Consider the following 20,268-nt stretch of genomic DNA (forward strand, 5'->3'; position numbering starts at 1 on the left):
TTACGTTGAATAATTAGCGTGAGTGATATTCTAATTACTAGGTCGTCCTTTTCGTCGAACAAAATTAATTTTTGATCAAAACATATCTAAGCCGTTGAACTATAACGATTTTTATTTGTTATTTAACTCTTAAGAAGTTCATTCGATTCAAGGTGAAGGATATCGATCGGAAGTGTAATAGTTGTACTTGTACAAGGTTACATATACTCTGTGGAGGGTTTCTTTCCTGCTTCCTTTGTACGGTCTGTCGGTTCGTAGCATCACTCTCTCCGGTTACATACCGCAAACGGTATTCACATTCATTATTCTCGTCGCTGTTACAAACTATTTAACATGGATAATATTATATAATAAAATTTATGCGTCCGTTTATCCTCGTTTAACTTTGCGAATATCAAGTCGATTCTGAAGAAGTTATCGAATTATTTTCCGAATAATCCATAACATATTGAATTCTTATTTGGTTCCAATAAAATGCATACACTCACAAAAGCATTCAGTTTTTAAGAAAATGAAATGAAGATGATGACTTTTTATATGTTGTGAACGATTTGAAATTAGCTAAATAATATTTTAATAGTATTTAAAATTTAAACGGTCTGTTTATACAGGAAAGAAGGTTCGTTAAGCCTTAATTCTATAATTTAATTGTTCTCTTACCTATTTATCTGCTTATTTCTACGAATGAAAACTAATTTTAAGTTAAGAAAACAGATTAATAACTTATTTTCCGTCGTCGTTTAGTAATGCCGTATCCTATATTTTCTTGTCTTTTACAATCCATTTATGAAGAAATGGAATCCGGGTGTTATTATATTAAAGAAAGGATGTTAATTATCACGGTGTGACACATTCTTGTGTAGGGGTCCTATTCTCGCTACTATTGTTTATGTAGGTTTCGAATCGGTTTCACTTTCCGACGTCAGTCGTGCAGTAGGAGAGTGTAATTTGAAAATAGTAGCGGGGAAATCTCATTCTTTGGAAACGGCGGTGGAACATATCGAAAGGAAATGGTAAAACGGAATGAAATGAAAGAAGAAATCGAGGGAACGTACAAACGAACAGAACGGTACTAGATTCTTCTACTGGGTCAGGATAGTTACTGGGAATCAAGGCCAGCACGGTGTGGGAATTATCTTCGACTGCTACCTATCTTTAAGTTCTTCAGCTTTGATATTACTTCGATCGGTTGAAACCCATCAGGAATATTGTTAACGTGACTTATTTCAAACATTAGGTTCACGATATAAATTCTCAGTTAAATAAATTAAAAATAGAGAAATTATTAATTTTTTTACTGCTTTTATTGCGTATACTTCTATTATAAATGATGGTGTTAATGGCTGTACATTTATAATCGTATAATCCGATACGACATACCCTACAATTTAATGTTTATAGTGTTTATTACTCTGTGTACGTAAGCAGTTATTAAAACAGTAAACATATAGAGATTTTATTTGTTGAGTTAGCCCTATACATTTTTTTTTGTGCAACGTCCTGTCAGAAAAAACTCATTCAATTTTTTTTTCATGATATTTGGTTCGATTATTTCTTTAGCTTATTACACTATCATGTTTACTCAGAGAAGATTTTTCGTGCCTATAAATCATTTTTTTTTTTTTGTTGCTAATTATTACATTTAAATTTTACAACCTAAAGGAAATAAAGTAGGTTAGACTTCAATATTCACTAATGTTAAAACTATAATTAAATTAATTTAAATATTTTCTTCCAGTTTGATCTATTCATTATTGCGGAATTCTAAATTATATCTGTAATAGTTATACCGAAAATTCTGCAAATTTGTATTGATTTGTCAGTTAATAGTATGCAAATTTTAATTTGACTATCATGTTATGAATTTAATAATTATTATTAAATTAATAAAATGATGAATTTTCTGTTTCTGCTGTTAAATAATTCCAAATTAAAGATCATGCAAAGAACAGTAATTAAAATAAAAACAAGCAGTTTGCTGTAATTTTTGTATTAAATAAATTATTACTTAAAAATTATTCGGGTACAGTTTGAACATTGTTTAGCACGTTGCCATGTCATACATGCAGTAACCTCAGATTTTAAATTACGATCGGGTCTAGCTTGATTGTAGATTTGTTTAGTCACTGAACTGCTTTAACAGGGTACCAACATTAGAAGTATGGTATAACGAGTAATAAGGATTTCAAATATAATTTTTTTACTCAATTTGTTTTTCTATGTATCTTAGGCGTATGAATTCTTCAGTTTAAATTTTAAATAATCGAAATTTAAATTACTCTTATAAAACCATTTTATTTTTATCCAACTTTAAATAAAAGGAGGTTCACAATTCGATTTTAAAAAAAATTAGTTTCTTATTTATTTTTTAATTATTCAATTTTTATCTTATTATATGTTTGTTTTCCAAATCGCAAGATCCTTTGTCGTAAGTTACTCTACAACGACCTTTTCATACGGGCAACGTTTTTTGTTAATTCAATAAGGATAGACATATCCTTATTTAATTAAAACTAAAAAATGTAAAATAAGTGTTAAAAATTAAACAGATAAAACTTAATTTATAAAAGAAAACGTCGCAAAAATTTGTACTTTTCATCTGGTCTTTAGATATCGACTTTTTTTGAAGTTTAACAAAATTAAAAATTAATGTGAAAGTGTTTTTAATTTGGTGCCGACTTCAAAAGTTGAATTGAAAAAAATTATTTCAGTTATATAAAATTCAATTAATTCTATTTATTACTTATCGAGATCGGTACTAGTCTATTTTAAGGCTTCGGTTTGGTTTTTGTTGTAGAAGAAAGAGTAGAAATTCGGAATTATTTATCTTCTAGCTGTTTCCGTATTTCATCGTAGTTTTTTTCTTTTGGCCGTTGTTTTCTTACCAATTAATGTCTTGTTATTTATTTATTTTTTAGAATGTATGATGCATGTATAGACCGCCGCGGTATTCGGTCTGTTAGGCACCTCTTAATTGCCTGTAACGAGTTCCGGTGAACGAGTGTAAGATGACCGTAAATCACAATCATTTTTACTTAACTGGTTCTACTCACTTCCGTCAGTATCGTCTGGAAGGATAATTTTTAAAGGAAATTAATCGCTTATGTTTCCCTTTTTTTATTTTTAAAAGTTGTTCTTGTAAATTACAATGCGTCCCTTCTTTCATGAAAACATTTGTGAATGAAGGCTTGCATTTATCTCCGTAGGAACTAAGTTTAGTTATGTTCAGGAATTAACCGAATCTGCCTGGAATTAGTAACTGAGGCAGTCCTCATCCCACTTCTCAGACTCGTATCCGAATCTAACTTGTGTGTAATGATATTTCAAATAGGTTTTTTTTCTATATTTAAATCAAGATAAATCCGTCATCATTATCGATTGATTTTTATCATTATTTAAATTAAAATAATTCAAAATACTTTTGTAATTTATTACTAATTATTGTAATTCGTACTTTGATTAATTAAATATTGAATGTTCATTTGTGCACTGTTGTAGACGAAATAATCAGGCGAACGGAAATAGGTAGAGTTAATGATTTTTTTGGTATTGTTAATTAAAACTATTACATAAATATATCTAATTGAATGTTCTACATTTTTTTTCTTTTTTTTTAATTTCACAGATAAAGGGATGTTAGGAAAAAAATTCTAATTTAAGGTCTAATCGGGACGTTTTAATCCCCATATTTCTAGATTATTGTAAGATGGAAGTGAACGTATCAGATGCTTGAATTGGATGAATCATAAAATCAGGATTTTAAGTAAAAATATTTTAAAACCGAATCTCATTTTTCTTACCGTACTATTCAATTTTTTTTTAGCTTTCTATGAATGTAATTTTTTTTTTTTAATAATTAATTGTTGATTAACAGAAAGACAGTGCTTTAAAACATAATTATTTTTAATAATTATGTATAATTGTTTTAATAATTTTGAAATTTTCATTATTTTTATACCAATAAAATTTTCATATCTGTTATCTTGTGATAGGAAATTGTTCTAATTTTTTTACTATTGCTCCGGTTGTACTTCATAAATATGCTAATAAATGACAATGATTAATGAGAACTGAAATTCTTATCTACTCTATTCATATTTTTAAAAGGTTTTGTGTAATTTGTCTTTAAAGCTAGTTTATTACTTTCCTATTTAGTGTAATTTATATATGTATAATTTTATTTTTTTTGTTTCTGTTCCATTTATTTTCTAAGAAATGAGTTATTTTTCGTCCCTCCAGAAAGAATTTTTACCTGTTACTTCTAATCAAAAAGGGAACTAATCAATAGAAGGGAACTTCTGATCAAACGTTTTTAAATATACTTCGTGCGCGGATCGTTTGAAATTTTAGTTAATTTTATTCGTGTCCCCTGAAAATAAAACGATCTTCAACGAATTAATTACAGAAAGTATTCTTTTAATTTTAAGATGTGGGATCAACCCCTTTTTCCACAGTTGAAAATTTTTGATAAAACAAATAAATCGTAAAGAATTGTTTTTTCGAAAGATATACCCGTTCTCCATTCAAAATGCAATAAATTTCCTTAAATTTTTCCTTTTTATCGACTACAATTTATGTTGAATTAAAAAAAAAAAACTCGGAATTAAAAGCCGCAAGTTTTTCCTTATCGTCAAGAGGGAATTTGGTCCTTCAGTAAAGATTTCAAGTGAAGATATAACAAGAGGACTAAGATTAACTGTTATATCTGATTAAAATAAGTTATTCGGATATATTTACGTTTAAAACTTTCTTCCGTAAACAATGATAAAAGTAATTTTTCAGTTCATTCTTTCATTTCCTAAATTTTAAGCGAATGTACAAACAAGCAGATAAATAAACGGAATTATTATTTTTTTATAATAATAGTATTATATAGCATCCAAAACGCTCAGATGTGCGAGTCGTATATTTTTTCAAAAAGAAAAATTATACTAACGTTGGTTATTTGATTTTCATTAAATATTCTATCAGTTTTATTGCATCTTTAATCTTACTTTTCATTATCTCTTGTAAAATCTCCTTATTTTGTTTGTGTAAGTTTACGTAGGTTATTCGATGCGGTTCGGCTTTAATTCTTACAGCGAGTATTTTTCAAGATTTAAGAGCAGGAAACATAACTTTTTAATTTACATAAATACAGGAAACTAAGAAAGAAGGAAGAAATTCGTACTCTTTTATTACCTTAAAGACAGTGGATATGCGCATAGATTGGCGCTCGGTGTTAATTTGCATATATGTGCGTGCTCCGATAACAACGGTTTACCTCGTTTCTTAATAATCACCTTTATACACGAATCGTTAATTATTCTATTTATTGTAGCTTGGAAGGTATTTTTCTACTCTAATGTCAATCGTATCGAGCGGAGGCTACTGTATCGTCGGATGAGAAGTTTTACCTTGCGGCATCCGTTTGCAATTAAATTCGTAACAGAATTGCAGATAACTCGAGGGCGTGAAATCAATAAACGAATCGGACAGTTGTCATCATAATTCTGGTCTCGACCGTTATTGTCGGACACGGCATCGGATCGCATTGTGTTACTGTCAAACGTACACGAATAACTCTTATTCTATTGATTTGCGGCTGACAACGGTCCATCTCTTTGCAGGTGGTTTTTAATTTTTCTCATAACATTCTTTTTACAGTCGTGCGTCTCAAACTAAGACCTCATTCCGTTGAATATTTAATTCGGATATGTCTTTGATTATCTAGCTATTCAACGAATCATGTCGACTCCTTTTTATGTATTCAAAAGAATTTTATTACCATTAGTAAACCAGGTACTGTTATTTTAAACGGTTAGCTTGCGATTTTCTTTATTCCGTAATATTCAACATATTTTACATTTTATGAATTGTGCTCCGATGTAAAAGTGAATATATAGTGTCATTTGTGCTCAATTACAAACGTTAAAATTACGTTTACATAATTAATCATTCATTCATTCATTAATACGTAATTAGGTAATTTTCATTAAATACGTTTAGGTAATTTTTATCACCTGAAATATTATTACAGCATTACATAAACTAATAAAAAAGTAAATTAATTTGTGTTAATATTTCTTTTAATTTAATTTTTTCTTAGTCGCAAGATGTATTAGGATTACAATGTTTAATTTTGTGGAAGGTTATCCACAAACTACTTTTGGTCAATCAAATTTTTATCCCCTGAATAATTGTTTGGAAATTATTTACAGGTGCTAAAAGTAAAGCGAGAAATAAACACAAAAAAATCAAGTTTTTTTTACATAATAAAAATATCGAAATGGTAGGAATTTTTTTTTTGAAATATATTTTGAAAATTTTGCAAAGCAGAGCCGGAGCCTGTTATACAAATGTATTCGTTTTTTTTATTCGTCTTATTTAGTTGAACTTTTTATCTTTTATAATTATTTTTAGAATCGTAATTGATGTTTTGCATTACATGTCGAGTTATGGTTTATAAACTTACTTTTTATAAGAATTTGGTCGTTAACATTAAAAAACAAAAAATAAAACGTTCTGAATAACAGTTTGTTCAGTTGTTCGTCGACGGAACGAAGTGCATCGCGGTTCATTTTTAATTATAGTGTTCAGTTTCCCCTAGCATGACGAGTGAACCGTTCGACCGGCATGTTTACTCAGTTTTCCTGTGTTTTTTTTAAAAATATTTTACTTTTCTGTCAGTCAAATAATTTTTTAAACGATCGTTCACTTTACACTCTTGACATTCGTTAAATAATGGCATAAGTTCATCATACGTGACATTATTAATACATTTTGGTCGTCGTTTTATTTCAACGACAGAAAAGTTTTTCACAGAGAATTTTATACTTTCAAATTTTATAGGATATAATAACTACCTAATTAATGTAAAACTTCCTGTTTTAGTTTCGTCGTAGTAATCCAGTATTGATCGTATTAAGAAGAACCGGGTTCTTATCAAATTTTGTATATTTTTTTACTTTTTTTTACGTAATACACTTTTAAGTTTTAATTACTCATCTGTCTTTTAATCTTGCATAATAATTTACTGAGAGTTTCCTCAAAAATACATTCGCTCATATGATTTAGTAATTTTATTTATCGTGGCAAATTTCAATTTAAAGAAATAAATGAATGCAGTAACAAACCGGTATTTATTTGTTTACATCATTTATGATTATTATTTTTTAATAACAAGAGAAAAAATTAACTGCTACTTTCAGATAGTACTTGAAAGAGAAATTCAAAAAATAGTTTTATTTTAATCTGAAAAATACCGACATTTTAATAATTTATTATTTTTATTATCTTAATGGTATTTTGGTTTGCTTAGCATTTCTCCCGCCACCATCCTATTCGGTCGCCCTAAAGCATAAGACATTTACTTCGTATGTCTGCCCCACAAACAGTTACTGAGCCTCGAAACAGTTTAGCGACCAGTGTCCTAAATAGCTCCTAGAGCTTACCTTTTTTCAGCGTGAGCGGACTAAGCGCGGTGCGATACACAATCATTTTACGTGTCCCAATCGCTCACTTGTCCCATCAACTACTAAATCTTATCTTAGTGCTATAGCGTCTTCACTTGTTGATGGATTATAAATATTTTTTCTCAGACTATAGCATTAGGTGGTTAAAATTTAGTTTGTATTATTATTGGCATCATCATTAATTGATATTTTATAGTGATTTATGTCTTTTAAATTTCCTTACTTCATGTGTAAGGAAATAATTAATTCATGTGTTCTTAGTTAATTCATGTGTGTTTTTATACTGTAAGGTTAGGTCTCGAGTTGTAAAAGTATAAAGTACATTTGTGTAAGTTATAAAGTACATTTACGATTAACGTCGACTAATCTTATTTACAATTATTAGTTATAAAGAAATGAAATAAATATGTTGTACTTATCGGGTCTTATTTTAGATACGTGATATATGTATATTGTGTTCTAATAGCCCTGCTTGATGAAGCGTAATTCGGAAGTTGATTATACCATCTTTACTCGAATAATTTGAGCACAAGTTTTCTCTAACTGACCTTTTAAAAAATTAAACGCGTGTACTGTACGTCAAAAATGTTAAATGGATTCAAATTCGTACTAGTAGAATATGAAATGTAAAAATTATCTTTTAAATCGGTTTTGTTGAAAAGTGAGAAAAATTGTTACCGTATACTTTATTTGGAAGAGTGACTCGATTTAAGGGTGATGTTTTTTTACTGGGATTTTCTGGGTTAATGCCGGTGGATTCAGAATAGGGAAAAGTATGTTCAGGGAACGGAGAAGTGAAACTTTGTAGAGAAATCTGGTCTCGTTAGATGCAGTTTTCGTGTTCATACCGCTTAGTAGGTGAAAATGGAAACCGTTTTTGACTGAAGAGGCGCCACCCCATTAATATTTTTGGCGATATGCATTCTTGTTTATTACAAAACAAAAAAAAGATATAACTAACCGTTTTTCAAAAATCAGATAATTATCTTTGTATTAAAATATAGAAGGAAATTTATAAATATTACCAAATTTAGATTTACAGACGGCCAAGATTGACACAAGTTTTATTAATGTAAATCAAACAACGTTTATATTTTATCCTGAATTTTATTTGTATTTTGTTACGAATAAATTTCAGTTTTCAGTGATAGCCTACTGAAGCCGTGATGAAATAACAATGCAATCTTAATTTATGACAAATTGAAATCTTCCTTTTCCCGATTATATGACTCATGAAATGTAGATTGAATTCGGCTATTAAATTTATTAAGAATTTAGTTCTTATTTGTCGATATAATTACTCTGTGTTTTTTTGGTTCTGAAAGAAATATAAAAAAAAAATTCGGCGTATTTCGTCATCTTAATGACATTTCCATAAAAACTGTTAGTGTCGTTGAAAGAGCTGTTCAAAAAGCGTGAATTAATGATCTCCACCGTATTCACGCTTGAATACATTAACTGCTGCGTTCTTTCTTTAATTGATGTACTTCTTTCAGTAAATTTTATTCGTGCTTAAGAGTCGAATAAAACACTTGTATCAACGAGGTAAAATTACTTTATTTCATCTAACGTATTTGTGTTTATTATTTTAGTATTAATATAATATTATTGTGATTATTTATTTTAGAAAGATAAAATTTAAGAAAATTAAAATTACGAGCACTTTTTTGCATTAGTATCTGAAATAATTCTTCATATATTTTTACTGAACTTTATTGAAGATGATACAGTTGAATTCAGAGTTTATTTACACAGATACGAAAAATATTGTATAATTTTATTAACCGTTAATTAATTCTTAGAGATCATTGCTGTATTCGATAAACTTCATTATTAAATTATTAGTGTCTTAAAAATGAATTAAAACTAATACTGTTTTAATAATTTTTCAAAGTAATATAATGAAAATGATTATCGATTATAGGGCATACCGACTATCGGATAATAGGTGAAGAGACCGGCTGCCCGTGAGCAGCGGGAGGTACTTGTGAATCGTCCAAAGGGATGGAGGGGAGAAATCTGATCGACCTGAACTAACCGGTGACATGCTCCAATAAATCCAGAAAAATTGTCACAAATCTCATAGAACGGCTCATCATAACCTACCACTATTAGAATTTGTGCTACTTCTTGTTTTCGGATTCACATTTTAAGTCGCCGGCAAATAGTTTCAGCGTCTTCACTTTATTTAATAGGCCGCCTAAGAAAATGTGTTCCTATTGATTTTTCTGTTTTAGTACTTATTTGTGTGATTCAGTATTTTACAGGCCAGCTCTTCGGTTTTTATAATAATTCTCCAATTCATTCACTTAAATTTCAGTTACGTTTTTAAGTAGTTAAAAAAAACAAAACAGAACTTAGTGTTAGTTTAACTGTTAAATATTTCAGTTGCTAAAATTATAAAACAGCTTCTCATTCTTGTGAGTGATATATCCCTTTTTATTGTATTATACAACATATTATTAATACCTGTTCGTGATGATGTGTATTATTACTTTCTATTTTAATTTTGAGATATATTTAATTTTCTAGAAACGATTAATATACGGGGCTATTTTAAAAATTGTTCTTAATCTCTTTTAGCCGGTAGCTGTATAATTATAATCTCTTTCCTGTCATTATTGCTCGATCGAAATAATCGTAAATTTAATGAGACTTCAAAGTATATATGATTGTATTAAAGTAAACTTTAAAATAAACTATAATATTTAATTTTTGTTGAATAATTTAATATTGATTTACATAAAAGAATTAATGACTACTCAACAAATCATACAAGAAGTTAATCACGAAGTCTGTATTTCATTACATCTTTGATAGCTTCTGGTTTTCATTCGTAAGCGTATGATAATCGTAATAATAAAGTTTTATAAATAACTTTAAGTATTTTATTGTCGCGTAGTAAGGAAAGTCATTGTGAAAAATTAATGATCGAAGAAGTAAAACTTTAATAATTCATATTACGGTTAGAGAAACAGCATTTTAAACGGGATAATATTTTACTTTTCGACTAGAGATAGTCATTTTAATTCGATGTGAAATACTTTCAGTTCGTTTAAACGTTGTGGTGGTTAGCATACAGAACACAACACGGTCGCTGTTCGTAACAGTTAAAATAGTTATACTTGATAGTGGTTAAAAACATACCGATGAATGACTGTGTATGCCTACGCATATTTAAATAAATTTAACATATCTTCCTTTACAAACAGCACGTACATTGTACTTCTACATTTTAAGGAGAAAGAATATGTATTTCTCTGTCTTATTTATTTATTTCATCTGTTATTTACTTCATGTAAACGCTCCATTTTGCTAATATTTATTTTAGTATTCTGGACATACTGGGCCGGTTCATATATATATATATCCTTGTTTTACTTTATTATTATAATCTAATAAAAAAGTCAATTACGTTCTTAAAATTGAAATTCTTAGTACGTAGAAGCTTATTTTCAGTGATTTTATGTCGCTTTTAAATCATGTATTCTATTTTTAAAGATAGTGTTAACTGAAAAAAAATTAGATTATTTTATCTTTTCGTATTATTACAAAAGAAAAAAAGGATACCAGAATTATAATGATAATAAATAAAGTAGTCGTTCTAAATTCGAATTAGATTAGTTCAAAATATTCATGTCCGAATTTTTTTCCAGTGTATTTACCTCTGAGTTTACACGTGAAAAAAAAGAAAAACGAAACAGTAAGTGGTGTAGTTATTGAATACAGGTTTTTAAAAGCTATAAATTTCAACTTCATTAATTCTTTTTTGTAAAAAAGGAAGGTACAGTTTATTTAAACCTAATTTTCTATTTAAAAAAATAAAATATATATATATATAAGATGTATTATGATATAAGATCATAAGATGATATATAAGATATTAAGATGTATATATATATATATAAGATGTATTTACAGAAGTTGATAACGCGAGGTGCAACTATTTAAAACTATATTAAAATAAAAACTGAAGTGAAATTTTGTTGTATTCAGGTTACATTTGTCGCTGTTAAGTGAAATGTAATTTTAGGTTAATAATTAAAATACAATATTTTTACTTTTTAAGAATTTTTTTTCTGTTAAATCATGTTACGCAGCGTCTTATAATTCTACTTTACATAATATTTCTTCTGTATTATTTTTATTTATTATTAATCTATAAGGAAGTAATTTTATTCTTTTGTGGTTTTTTAATCGGTCACGAAAATTTTTTGCTTACAAATTTATCATGCTTGGCAAGCTACTATCTTTTCCTATGAATTTAAAACACGTTTCATGTAAGTAAAAAATAGAGGGTGGTCTTACTTTTTCAAAAATGATTTTTCTGTTAACCTAAGCGATTTCATTTCACTACTGAATTTTTCATAAAATAAAAAATAACTTTTTGTTGAGTAGTAGTTTACCTAACGGTTTCAAAGCCTTATGAAACGCGCTGAAAAAATTCCAAATATGCTCTTATAATGAAGTTCTTGTTTTGTTTGTGGAATAAATTAATTTATTTACAGAGCCAAAATTTTACTGCTATTATGAAGCGAGCCTTTTTGCTTCAAACTCACTGGCAAAGCTATAGGGCTCGAATTATGGTTTCTCCTCAATAGTGGCTATTGTATTTTTAAACATTATTTTGTGAATTTTTTAAATTCTGAATCTTGAAATTTCTGCGGATTCCTTTAAAGTAATTGGTTTTACGGATATGCAAATTTTATAGGGTTATTATTTTATCTTACCATCCACACGCGTGTTTTTCCGCACAGTTCGAGCTGCGTGCGCATATGTGTTTGAATATATATATATAAAATGATTAACATTAACACTCATTTTCAGAAATCAATTTCTTAGTCCCTAAAATTCAATTTCATTTTTATCCGTCTAAAGTCGTCTCAAAATTAAGTTAAAAGAATAGAATATTTTTAATTAGTTTAGTAGATCTAGAGAAATATATACATGTCATATTTTTTAAGGTTGTTGTTCTTCTTGTCTTTAGTGTAGATTGACCTACGATCCGAACCACTGAATCGATCTTTGAGAGATAATTGAAGATTGTTGTTAGTAGTTTTAAGTTACACCTTCTGTATTTTGATCTCATGGAAATTTAGATAACATGGCAAAGAAAAAAAGGATTAAGAATTAAACCCACTTTTATTATAATAATAATAATAAAATTAATTATATTAATTTAATAAGCGAAAAACCGATCGCACCATTCTAGTTTAAAACAGTATTTTTAATATCAGTTTATTGTATATGTATGTTTAATACATACACACACATTGTTCCTTCTAATCTACTTATTCGTGTAACTTCAATAAAGTCATCACCAACACAATAAAATAAAGTCATATAACATTTTAAGCTGGACACTCGTCGAGCGTTATCAAAAGTTTCATAGCTTTACTGGCGTTATTAAAAAAAATCCAGCTTTATGTAATAAAATGGGCTAATAAAAAATGTTTTTCTCTCATTCTTATAATACTATAATATTTATATGAATTTATTTAATTTTTGTTCAGATTTCACCTGTAGAAAAAACTGTTGATTTATGGGATGAATAAAACAATTTGAAAAGTGACAATACGTTACACGTTTAAAATCGCATTTAAGTTGTAGTAGGCCTAATAGACGATTTATAAAAAAAATTATTTATTTACTATTGTTTTTTGTCCAGAAACTTATGAAATAAATTTTAACTTTTAAGTGCTGCGATTAGTAGGCTGTGTTCAAATCGTTTATGTATTGTGCTCGATCGTGAGCGATTGTCTTATTTGTGTGTTTGTTTACAACATTGTAATTTTTTATTATTTTATTCAAGTGCTGTATATATTAGTCTTCGATCGACACCCAATTTAAGTAACTGTACTGCGTTGTTCATAGATGCCTTTTCAACAAGTATTGTTGCGGAGTTATTGGAATTAACCGGTACATAGAATTTCAGGTTTTTATTTTTTATATTATCGGATCCGTTGATTCTTATTTGCCGAGTATGTAGCTGTAGCTGTGCGATTTACATCTTATTTGCGACGTAAATGGTAAAATGTAAATTTTCAGCCGGAAAGAGGTTATTTAAGTTTTATATTTCAGAGTCGTAAAACGCCATGAACTATTGTCCTAGGGATAAAGTTGAATACGATTCGTCGTATACAAATCGGTGTCATATTAATATTATTATCATCATCGACGCCTATTATTTTCACGATATTCATTGTTTTCATACGTCTGTTTCGTTGTTTACCGTACTTGATTTCCGTAAGCTTGCAGGTTGTTCATCCTCCTTTCACCTGCTTACACACCCGGTAGACCTGTTCGCTGTCGGCCGGTTCAATGACAATGCATTCCTTAGCGATGACAACTCACATAAAAACCTTATACGCTTTTAATATAATCGTCTACGACTTTCTTCCTCGTGACGATTTTTAAAGGTTTTGGCGACATTGATGCTTTCGTATCTTGCAGAAAATTAAAAAAATTGTTTTGCTTTTACTATATCCGTAATTATTTCACTTTTACTGCTCGACACGAATATTTTTCTGAGTGTTCTAAGTGACTTGTGTAATAACAAATTGATATATCTCGGCTAAAAACGACAGTTTATACTTTCAATTAGTTAATATTATTCATCGGGTTATTGATTATTCTTACAAATCGAATTTACGTTGTTAAATTAAACTTAATACGTAAAGAATTTTGTTAAATAATTTTTAAACGTTTTATTTTTTTATTAAAAATTGATTACAAGAAACAGAATTTTCCAAGTACTCTTAATGTTCCTATCCATGCATTGCTGAATAAATTTCTATTTTATTCAACAGTTTTATTTGATGGTAATCAAGCTTACGTATATCGTTCCCAATATTTCATTTTAGAGCCATAATTTTTCTCTTTAATTTCTACATTTACATTATGAAAATGAAACTAAAAAACAAATATATTATAAAAATTTAACCTTCGTATCATAAAAACTTTACTACCATATTTATGTGTGCTGTTTTTCCGCATGAATGAATTTTTATTAATTTGCGCGAAGACAACTAGAAGTGAAAAAGAATCACAGAGTATTGTGGTTATTTTGTATTTCTGTATATTACGACAAAGTTCTCTACCTCTTTGTGTTAACATGGCTTTTCTAGATTTTTTTCCTGTTTATTACTACATAAAATTATACACTTTTCTTAGTTAGAAACGAGTCGATCAGAATCTAAATAAGATTCTGTATCGATATAAATATCATACTAGTAATACTCGTAGACCGGTAAAAATAGTTATTTTATCACGCACTCTTTGAATATGAATTGAACCGAACAGTGGGCCTGCTTACTGACGATGATATGGTAAGTTTCAAACTAACTGATGATGCCAAAGATTACGAGTGAATATAATAATTCGCTGAAACAGACCCTTGACTTATTTAGAAAAAAAGAATGAAATAAGATAAAAGAAACTAAAACCGCTCGAATTAAAAACCACTACCGACTACTTTGTAATTCTTAATGTTGCGTCGTCTTCAAAAGTCGAAATTTAAAGAAAATTGAAAAAACTTTTCAATATTATCCTTTTAAATCGGTTTCATTAAAAACATTTATTATACTGTATTTGAATTGCGGACAGAACTACAAAAAGATGCAAAATCAAGAAAAAGGAAACTTGAGAAACCTGTGTCTTGATGAAAAAAAATTACAGAAATGGCGTAATGAGATCGTGAGGCGGGGCTTTTTGTAAAACGGGAATGTGTTTATTTTTTACCCTCAGATAAAAATAATTGTTTCAAGTTTCTAAACAATTGACTCGCTTTTTCGCGCGAAAACGCTTTGAATATCAGAATGTTATCGCTGTTAATCGTTCGTTAAAACAATCCAGTATTAAGCTACGGAAATGCTTGTAACAAAAACATTTTGTAGTATTTTCAAATCTTATATTACTTAATGTAATTTCTCGTTATATTAAGAAAATCTTACTTCATCATTAGAACTTTCACAAAATAAAAAAACCGTGTTTAATATTAGTTAATCATCATAACTAATTTACGAATAACGTGTGGCAGTATGATGTACATAATACGTACTTTTTACATTAACTATGTAAAAAGAATGGAACGTAGTGGTGACTCTTTCTCTTAATCGGTATCTCCAAGTTCTTCTCCAAACCGAATAAGTTCCTGCAAGAAGAAATTACGTAAAAAACGTATCTATTAATTATTTCACCGAGTTTTAAAATCCCAATTTTATAGTACATTAAATCTAACTGGAGATGAATTTATAAAAGGTAAACGACAGTCAACGCCCGTTCCACTGTACTGCCAAAAAACAAAAAAAAAAAAAAAAAAATGAATAAATTTATTATCACCGCTTTTTAAAATTATACTACCTTAGTATAGAATCGTCTAACAAAACATTAAGCCGTGATATTATCGATGTCGTTAGTGTTTATCGTTATTTTTATAATTTTGTAACTATACATTGATATGAGTCAGTCAAACCGTGGGTGATTCTTCATTGAAATAAGAAAACTATAATTTAGTGAGGTGTGGTGGTCATTGTACCGGGGATCGATAACTGGTCGTGTCTGGATTTCATACGAGAATAACACTCGTTTTACTTCGACCGCAAATGATATGGATTAGCGCTATTTACACGTTTATCGTTACCTATTATTACATTTCATTGAAATCTAACCGTCTGTAATTTTTTTTAGTCTAAACTAAACGAAATATTTCTTATTTTTATCGTAAATGTGTAAAGCAGAAAAAAGTATTGGACCAAAACGGAGTGAGGGAGTAAGAATAATACAAATGTAATACGTTTCTTATTTTATGAAAAATAAAATATAATAACTACTCGGAAACAGAGTAAACCTAATATGTACATAATAAAGTAAGTACCTGTGAAGACGCTAGGAACCTATATGACGGCAGAACACCTTAGATGAAAACGAGTGGCTTCAGACATTCAGATATTTAACACTATCTTTGAAATACTATATAATTACTATTTGAACGATATAAATTTATTAGGCTCATACATTTAGTAAAATATATAATTTTATACCTAACTTCGTGATTAATTATGAAGTTAGTATTTACATTTTATTTATTTATTGCACGAGTACAGGAAAATATTATCTTCTTTACGTTAATCGGACTTGGAAAATTAAAAAATCTATAATAAAAGAGTATTGAAGAACACACTAGTAGTTGGCTTGTTAATTAGATAAAAGGTGGAGTCTTATGAGTTTAAATTAATTTTTTTTATAATATTTTAAACTAAAAAAGTATTAATATAGTTTTTACGCATTCCCTAAACCGGTAAGTCTGTTGATCGTAATTTAATCACTTCCGAGTAGAAAAATATGCAAATAATCCTATTATTTCTTTAAACTTATTCTAACTTCGTGGAAGATAGGTAAATAAAATAATCGCATTTGTAAAATATGGATGTCAGATTTGTTAAAATTTTAAAGTAAATAATTGGTTTTGTTAAATAGTTTTATGATTTACTCTGCATCGGCAATTACGTTCAACGTCCGTCTGTTTAATTTATTCGTTTTGATACATTAAATCCTATTTATTCTCGCTATTTAACGTACCGCCATTAATTAGATAAATAATCTGAACGCTGAAATTCTTTCTTAAACAAAGTTGTGCGATATTATAATATAAAATATATTTCTTAAAGCGCGGTACCGCTTTTGAAACTTAAAACAGAGGAAGACAAGTGCATAGATTTTCAGTTTACAATAAATTACCTGTAATGGATGTAAGGAAGTATAAGAGAATACTGTGCCGCTGTGCTCACAAAAGACTATTGAATAGATATAATATGTATGTATTTGACTGGGAAGACACGATCTGTCCTCATGAACACAGTAGCTGTAATGTAGGCGAACGGGCCTTCCCGGTAGGTGTCCACCTATCTGATCTTACAGTCATTCGGTCCCGAAGAATTATTAACTTTAATATTAGTTTATCGACGATCGCATTATCTTGCTGACTGTTTGACATTCAATCCGAACGTTGTTCGAGTATAAACACAGGCTCTTCTGTGTTTACCGCAATGTCCGTACAATACTGGTATAAGCCTATTTTAAAAACAATACATTATAATTGATAAACAATTTGAAGTAATAAATTTAAATAGTTTATTTTACGTTACAGTCCACGAGTTTAACGTGTAGAAAGTAAAACAAATTTTACTACGAGTTTGAAAAAACAGATTATCCTTTTTAAAATATTTAGCCGGATTACTTTAGTTTCATAGAGACCGTTATCGTTTTGTTTATTACTCATATTCGATCTAGTTAAAACAAATTTACTTAATTTTTTTCTGTAGTCTGTACGTACAAATTCTGATTGGTGAAAAACGAGTCGCAACATTTATAAGAATTTTGATAAACAATGAATTGCAGTAATTGTTATTTATTTTCTGAGAAAATATAACTGTTGCACAAACACGTTTTTACGCTAATATGGACGAACGTATTTTTATCGACATATTTCAAAGCTGAAGTTCGTCAACTGTATTAACTAATACAATTAGCCCGATCATAATAGCCCTGAATAGATTTTCTTTAAGTTAATCGTTTTTTAAATGAATAAATAAATAAATCACTGACTGAATTTGAAACCAACTTTGATTAATAAACGACCACCTGATGTCTAAAGCAACGTATGCACAGATACGTCCTTGCAGATCTTATCTTTGCGTTTACGTGTTTCAAGTCTAAAATGTTTTCCCTTCTAATGTTAAAATAAAAATTATACGTAATCTATAGTTTACTTTTCTACAAACAGCTTATTGCCAATTTGTGCTTATTTTTTACGTCTAAATTAATTGTTTAAAAGTATAATTAATTTATTTATATCGAGCGGTTGCAAAAAATATATGCAATTGATGAATTACCTGGGTAATTGTCGGCATTTGATGCAAAGAGGACGCACAGTCCTGTCTCATAGTTGACGGAATGGCAAGAGTCGTTATTTTGGCACGCTTCCAAACAGTCTGTTAACATTAAAGTGCCCGGCATAGACCTCAAAAGGTCGTCAGGAGCAGAAAATACGTAGCCGGTGACAAGCTCGAACCCTAACATGTCCGGCTCGCATTCGGCCAAGCTGACTCCTGCCGATGTAAGATCGGCTTTCGCCCACGGTGACCACGCTCCAAGAAGTAATAACGATATTATCCGGTACGCTCCATCCATCCTGGAACAAAGAAAAATAATTTGTTTTTATTGATTTTGAAATATTTTTTCATTATGTATTATTTATGTGTTATTTATTCATTATATATATTTTTTTAAACACACTTACACACACACACAAACACACATTTTTTACTGTAAAGTTGATTATGTGGAATAAGAAATAATAATATGTGCGTGCTACCTTATGGTAAAAGTTTTAGCAGAATTTTTCCCTGCGTTGTTAATGGGAAAGATAATATTGATGAATAAACAGGTACTATTATTGATTAGCGTTACTGTTATGTTCTTAGATCATCTGCCGTTGTGTTCTATACTAGTAATACTTGCTGACCGCATGCTTCATTAAATAATGTTCGTCCTACTTCCAGTAGTGATATATTACTTGTTTTCATATTTCTCTTATCGGTATGTAGGATTATTAATTATAAAACTGTTCTCGTTTAGTCGAATACTGTTATAAGTATTATTTAACGTATTTGTTAACATTCATTTAATACTTTTACAAATTCTAACTACCCTTAATTTATACCACATTATTGCTACAGAAGTCGTACTAATATTTAGAAGAATAAAAAGATCGTTGTTTTTTTTTATATGCCATTAAATTTGATAATTATTAATTATTTTTGTTGCACTTAAAAAAAGGCAAATGATTTTTGTTTAATTTTATCAATGGTGATTGAGAGCTGAAGTTCGTATGAGTTGAGACAGCAGTTTAAAAAAGAAGAAAAAAATCCGCTATGTGCCCAGAATAATTTATTTAGAGGAACCGATTATTGTTTCTGCGTACGCTCGTCCCTTAAATTCGAACTAACTTTATTCTATGTAAATTCCCTTCATTTAACCAACAATTAATCTTTTTTAGGGTGACAGTTTCTTAGTGTTACCGATCGTGTAGATGGACATACCACTATCGTACTTTGCTAGTTTCTAACTAAAAAATTATAAATTTTGTAAGCGTTCCAGGATAATTTCTACTCTTTCACAGGGTATTCTATTCAATTTCTGTCGCATAATTTAATATTTTTTAATTTTATTTTGCTTTTGAAAACCTACCTCTTCCATTTTAGAACCCGATTTTTATTTACTAATTTAAAAAATTCGTTTTAAATATTTCCTCTAAACAATAGTATCCATTACTGACCTTTTTCTACTTAGTAGTTTTACGTCGATTTTTTAGTTATGTGATATCCTTAAAACTTCCACTTTCGGGTTAGCGTTTCGGTTTAATAATTCGTCGTGATAATGTAGGGTTTTATTAATATTACTACATTAAACAGATGTATTCAGCAGGTACGATGTCCGGAATCCCGTTTTTCGAACGGCAAGGTCGGCGAGGTTAGGTGTGTGATTTGTACAAAATACCTGAGTTACTTCTCTTTGTCGTATTACATATTACGCTCGAGATTAACTTTGTATCTTATCCGACTTATAATGTTAGTTATTACCGCCCTTCTCTATTCGGGTCGATGTTAATTGCTTCGTCGATTACAGTTTTCTATTACTAATAACTTATTACCTACCGAACGATTACATACAACGATTTCGTGGGGTTAATTCTTTCATAAACCTTTCTTAAGTTTGATATCGCGACCGTTACGTTAATATAATTATAAACATA

At 29.1% G+C, this 20,268-nt stretch overlaps 1 protein-coding gene across 1 annotated transcript in view; it reads right to left on the reverse strand.

Moving 5' to 3' along the window:
- Nucleotides 1–20,268, reverse strand: part of neo (ZP and PAN domain-containing protein neyo) — a 183,534-nt gene that overhangs the window by 67,287 nt on the left and 95,979 nt on the right. The window contains exon 2 of the mRNA XM_075354900.1: nucleotides 18,347–18,645. Coding sequence (XP_075211015.1) covers nucleotides 18,347–18,644 — 298 coding nt within the window. The 5' untranslated portion in view covers nucleotide 18,645. The remainder of the gene's footprint in view (nucleotides 1–18,346; nucleotides 18,646–20,268) is intronic.

Source organism: Lycorma delicatula, chromosome 1, assembly GCF_047948215.1.
Source record: "Lycorma delicatula isolate Av1 chromosome 1, ASM4794821v1, whole genome shotgun sequence".
NCBI lineage: Eukaryota > Metazoa > Arthropoda > Insecta > Hemiptera > Fulgoridae > Lycorma > Lycorma delicatula.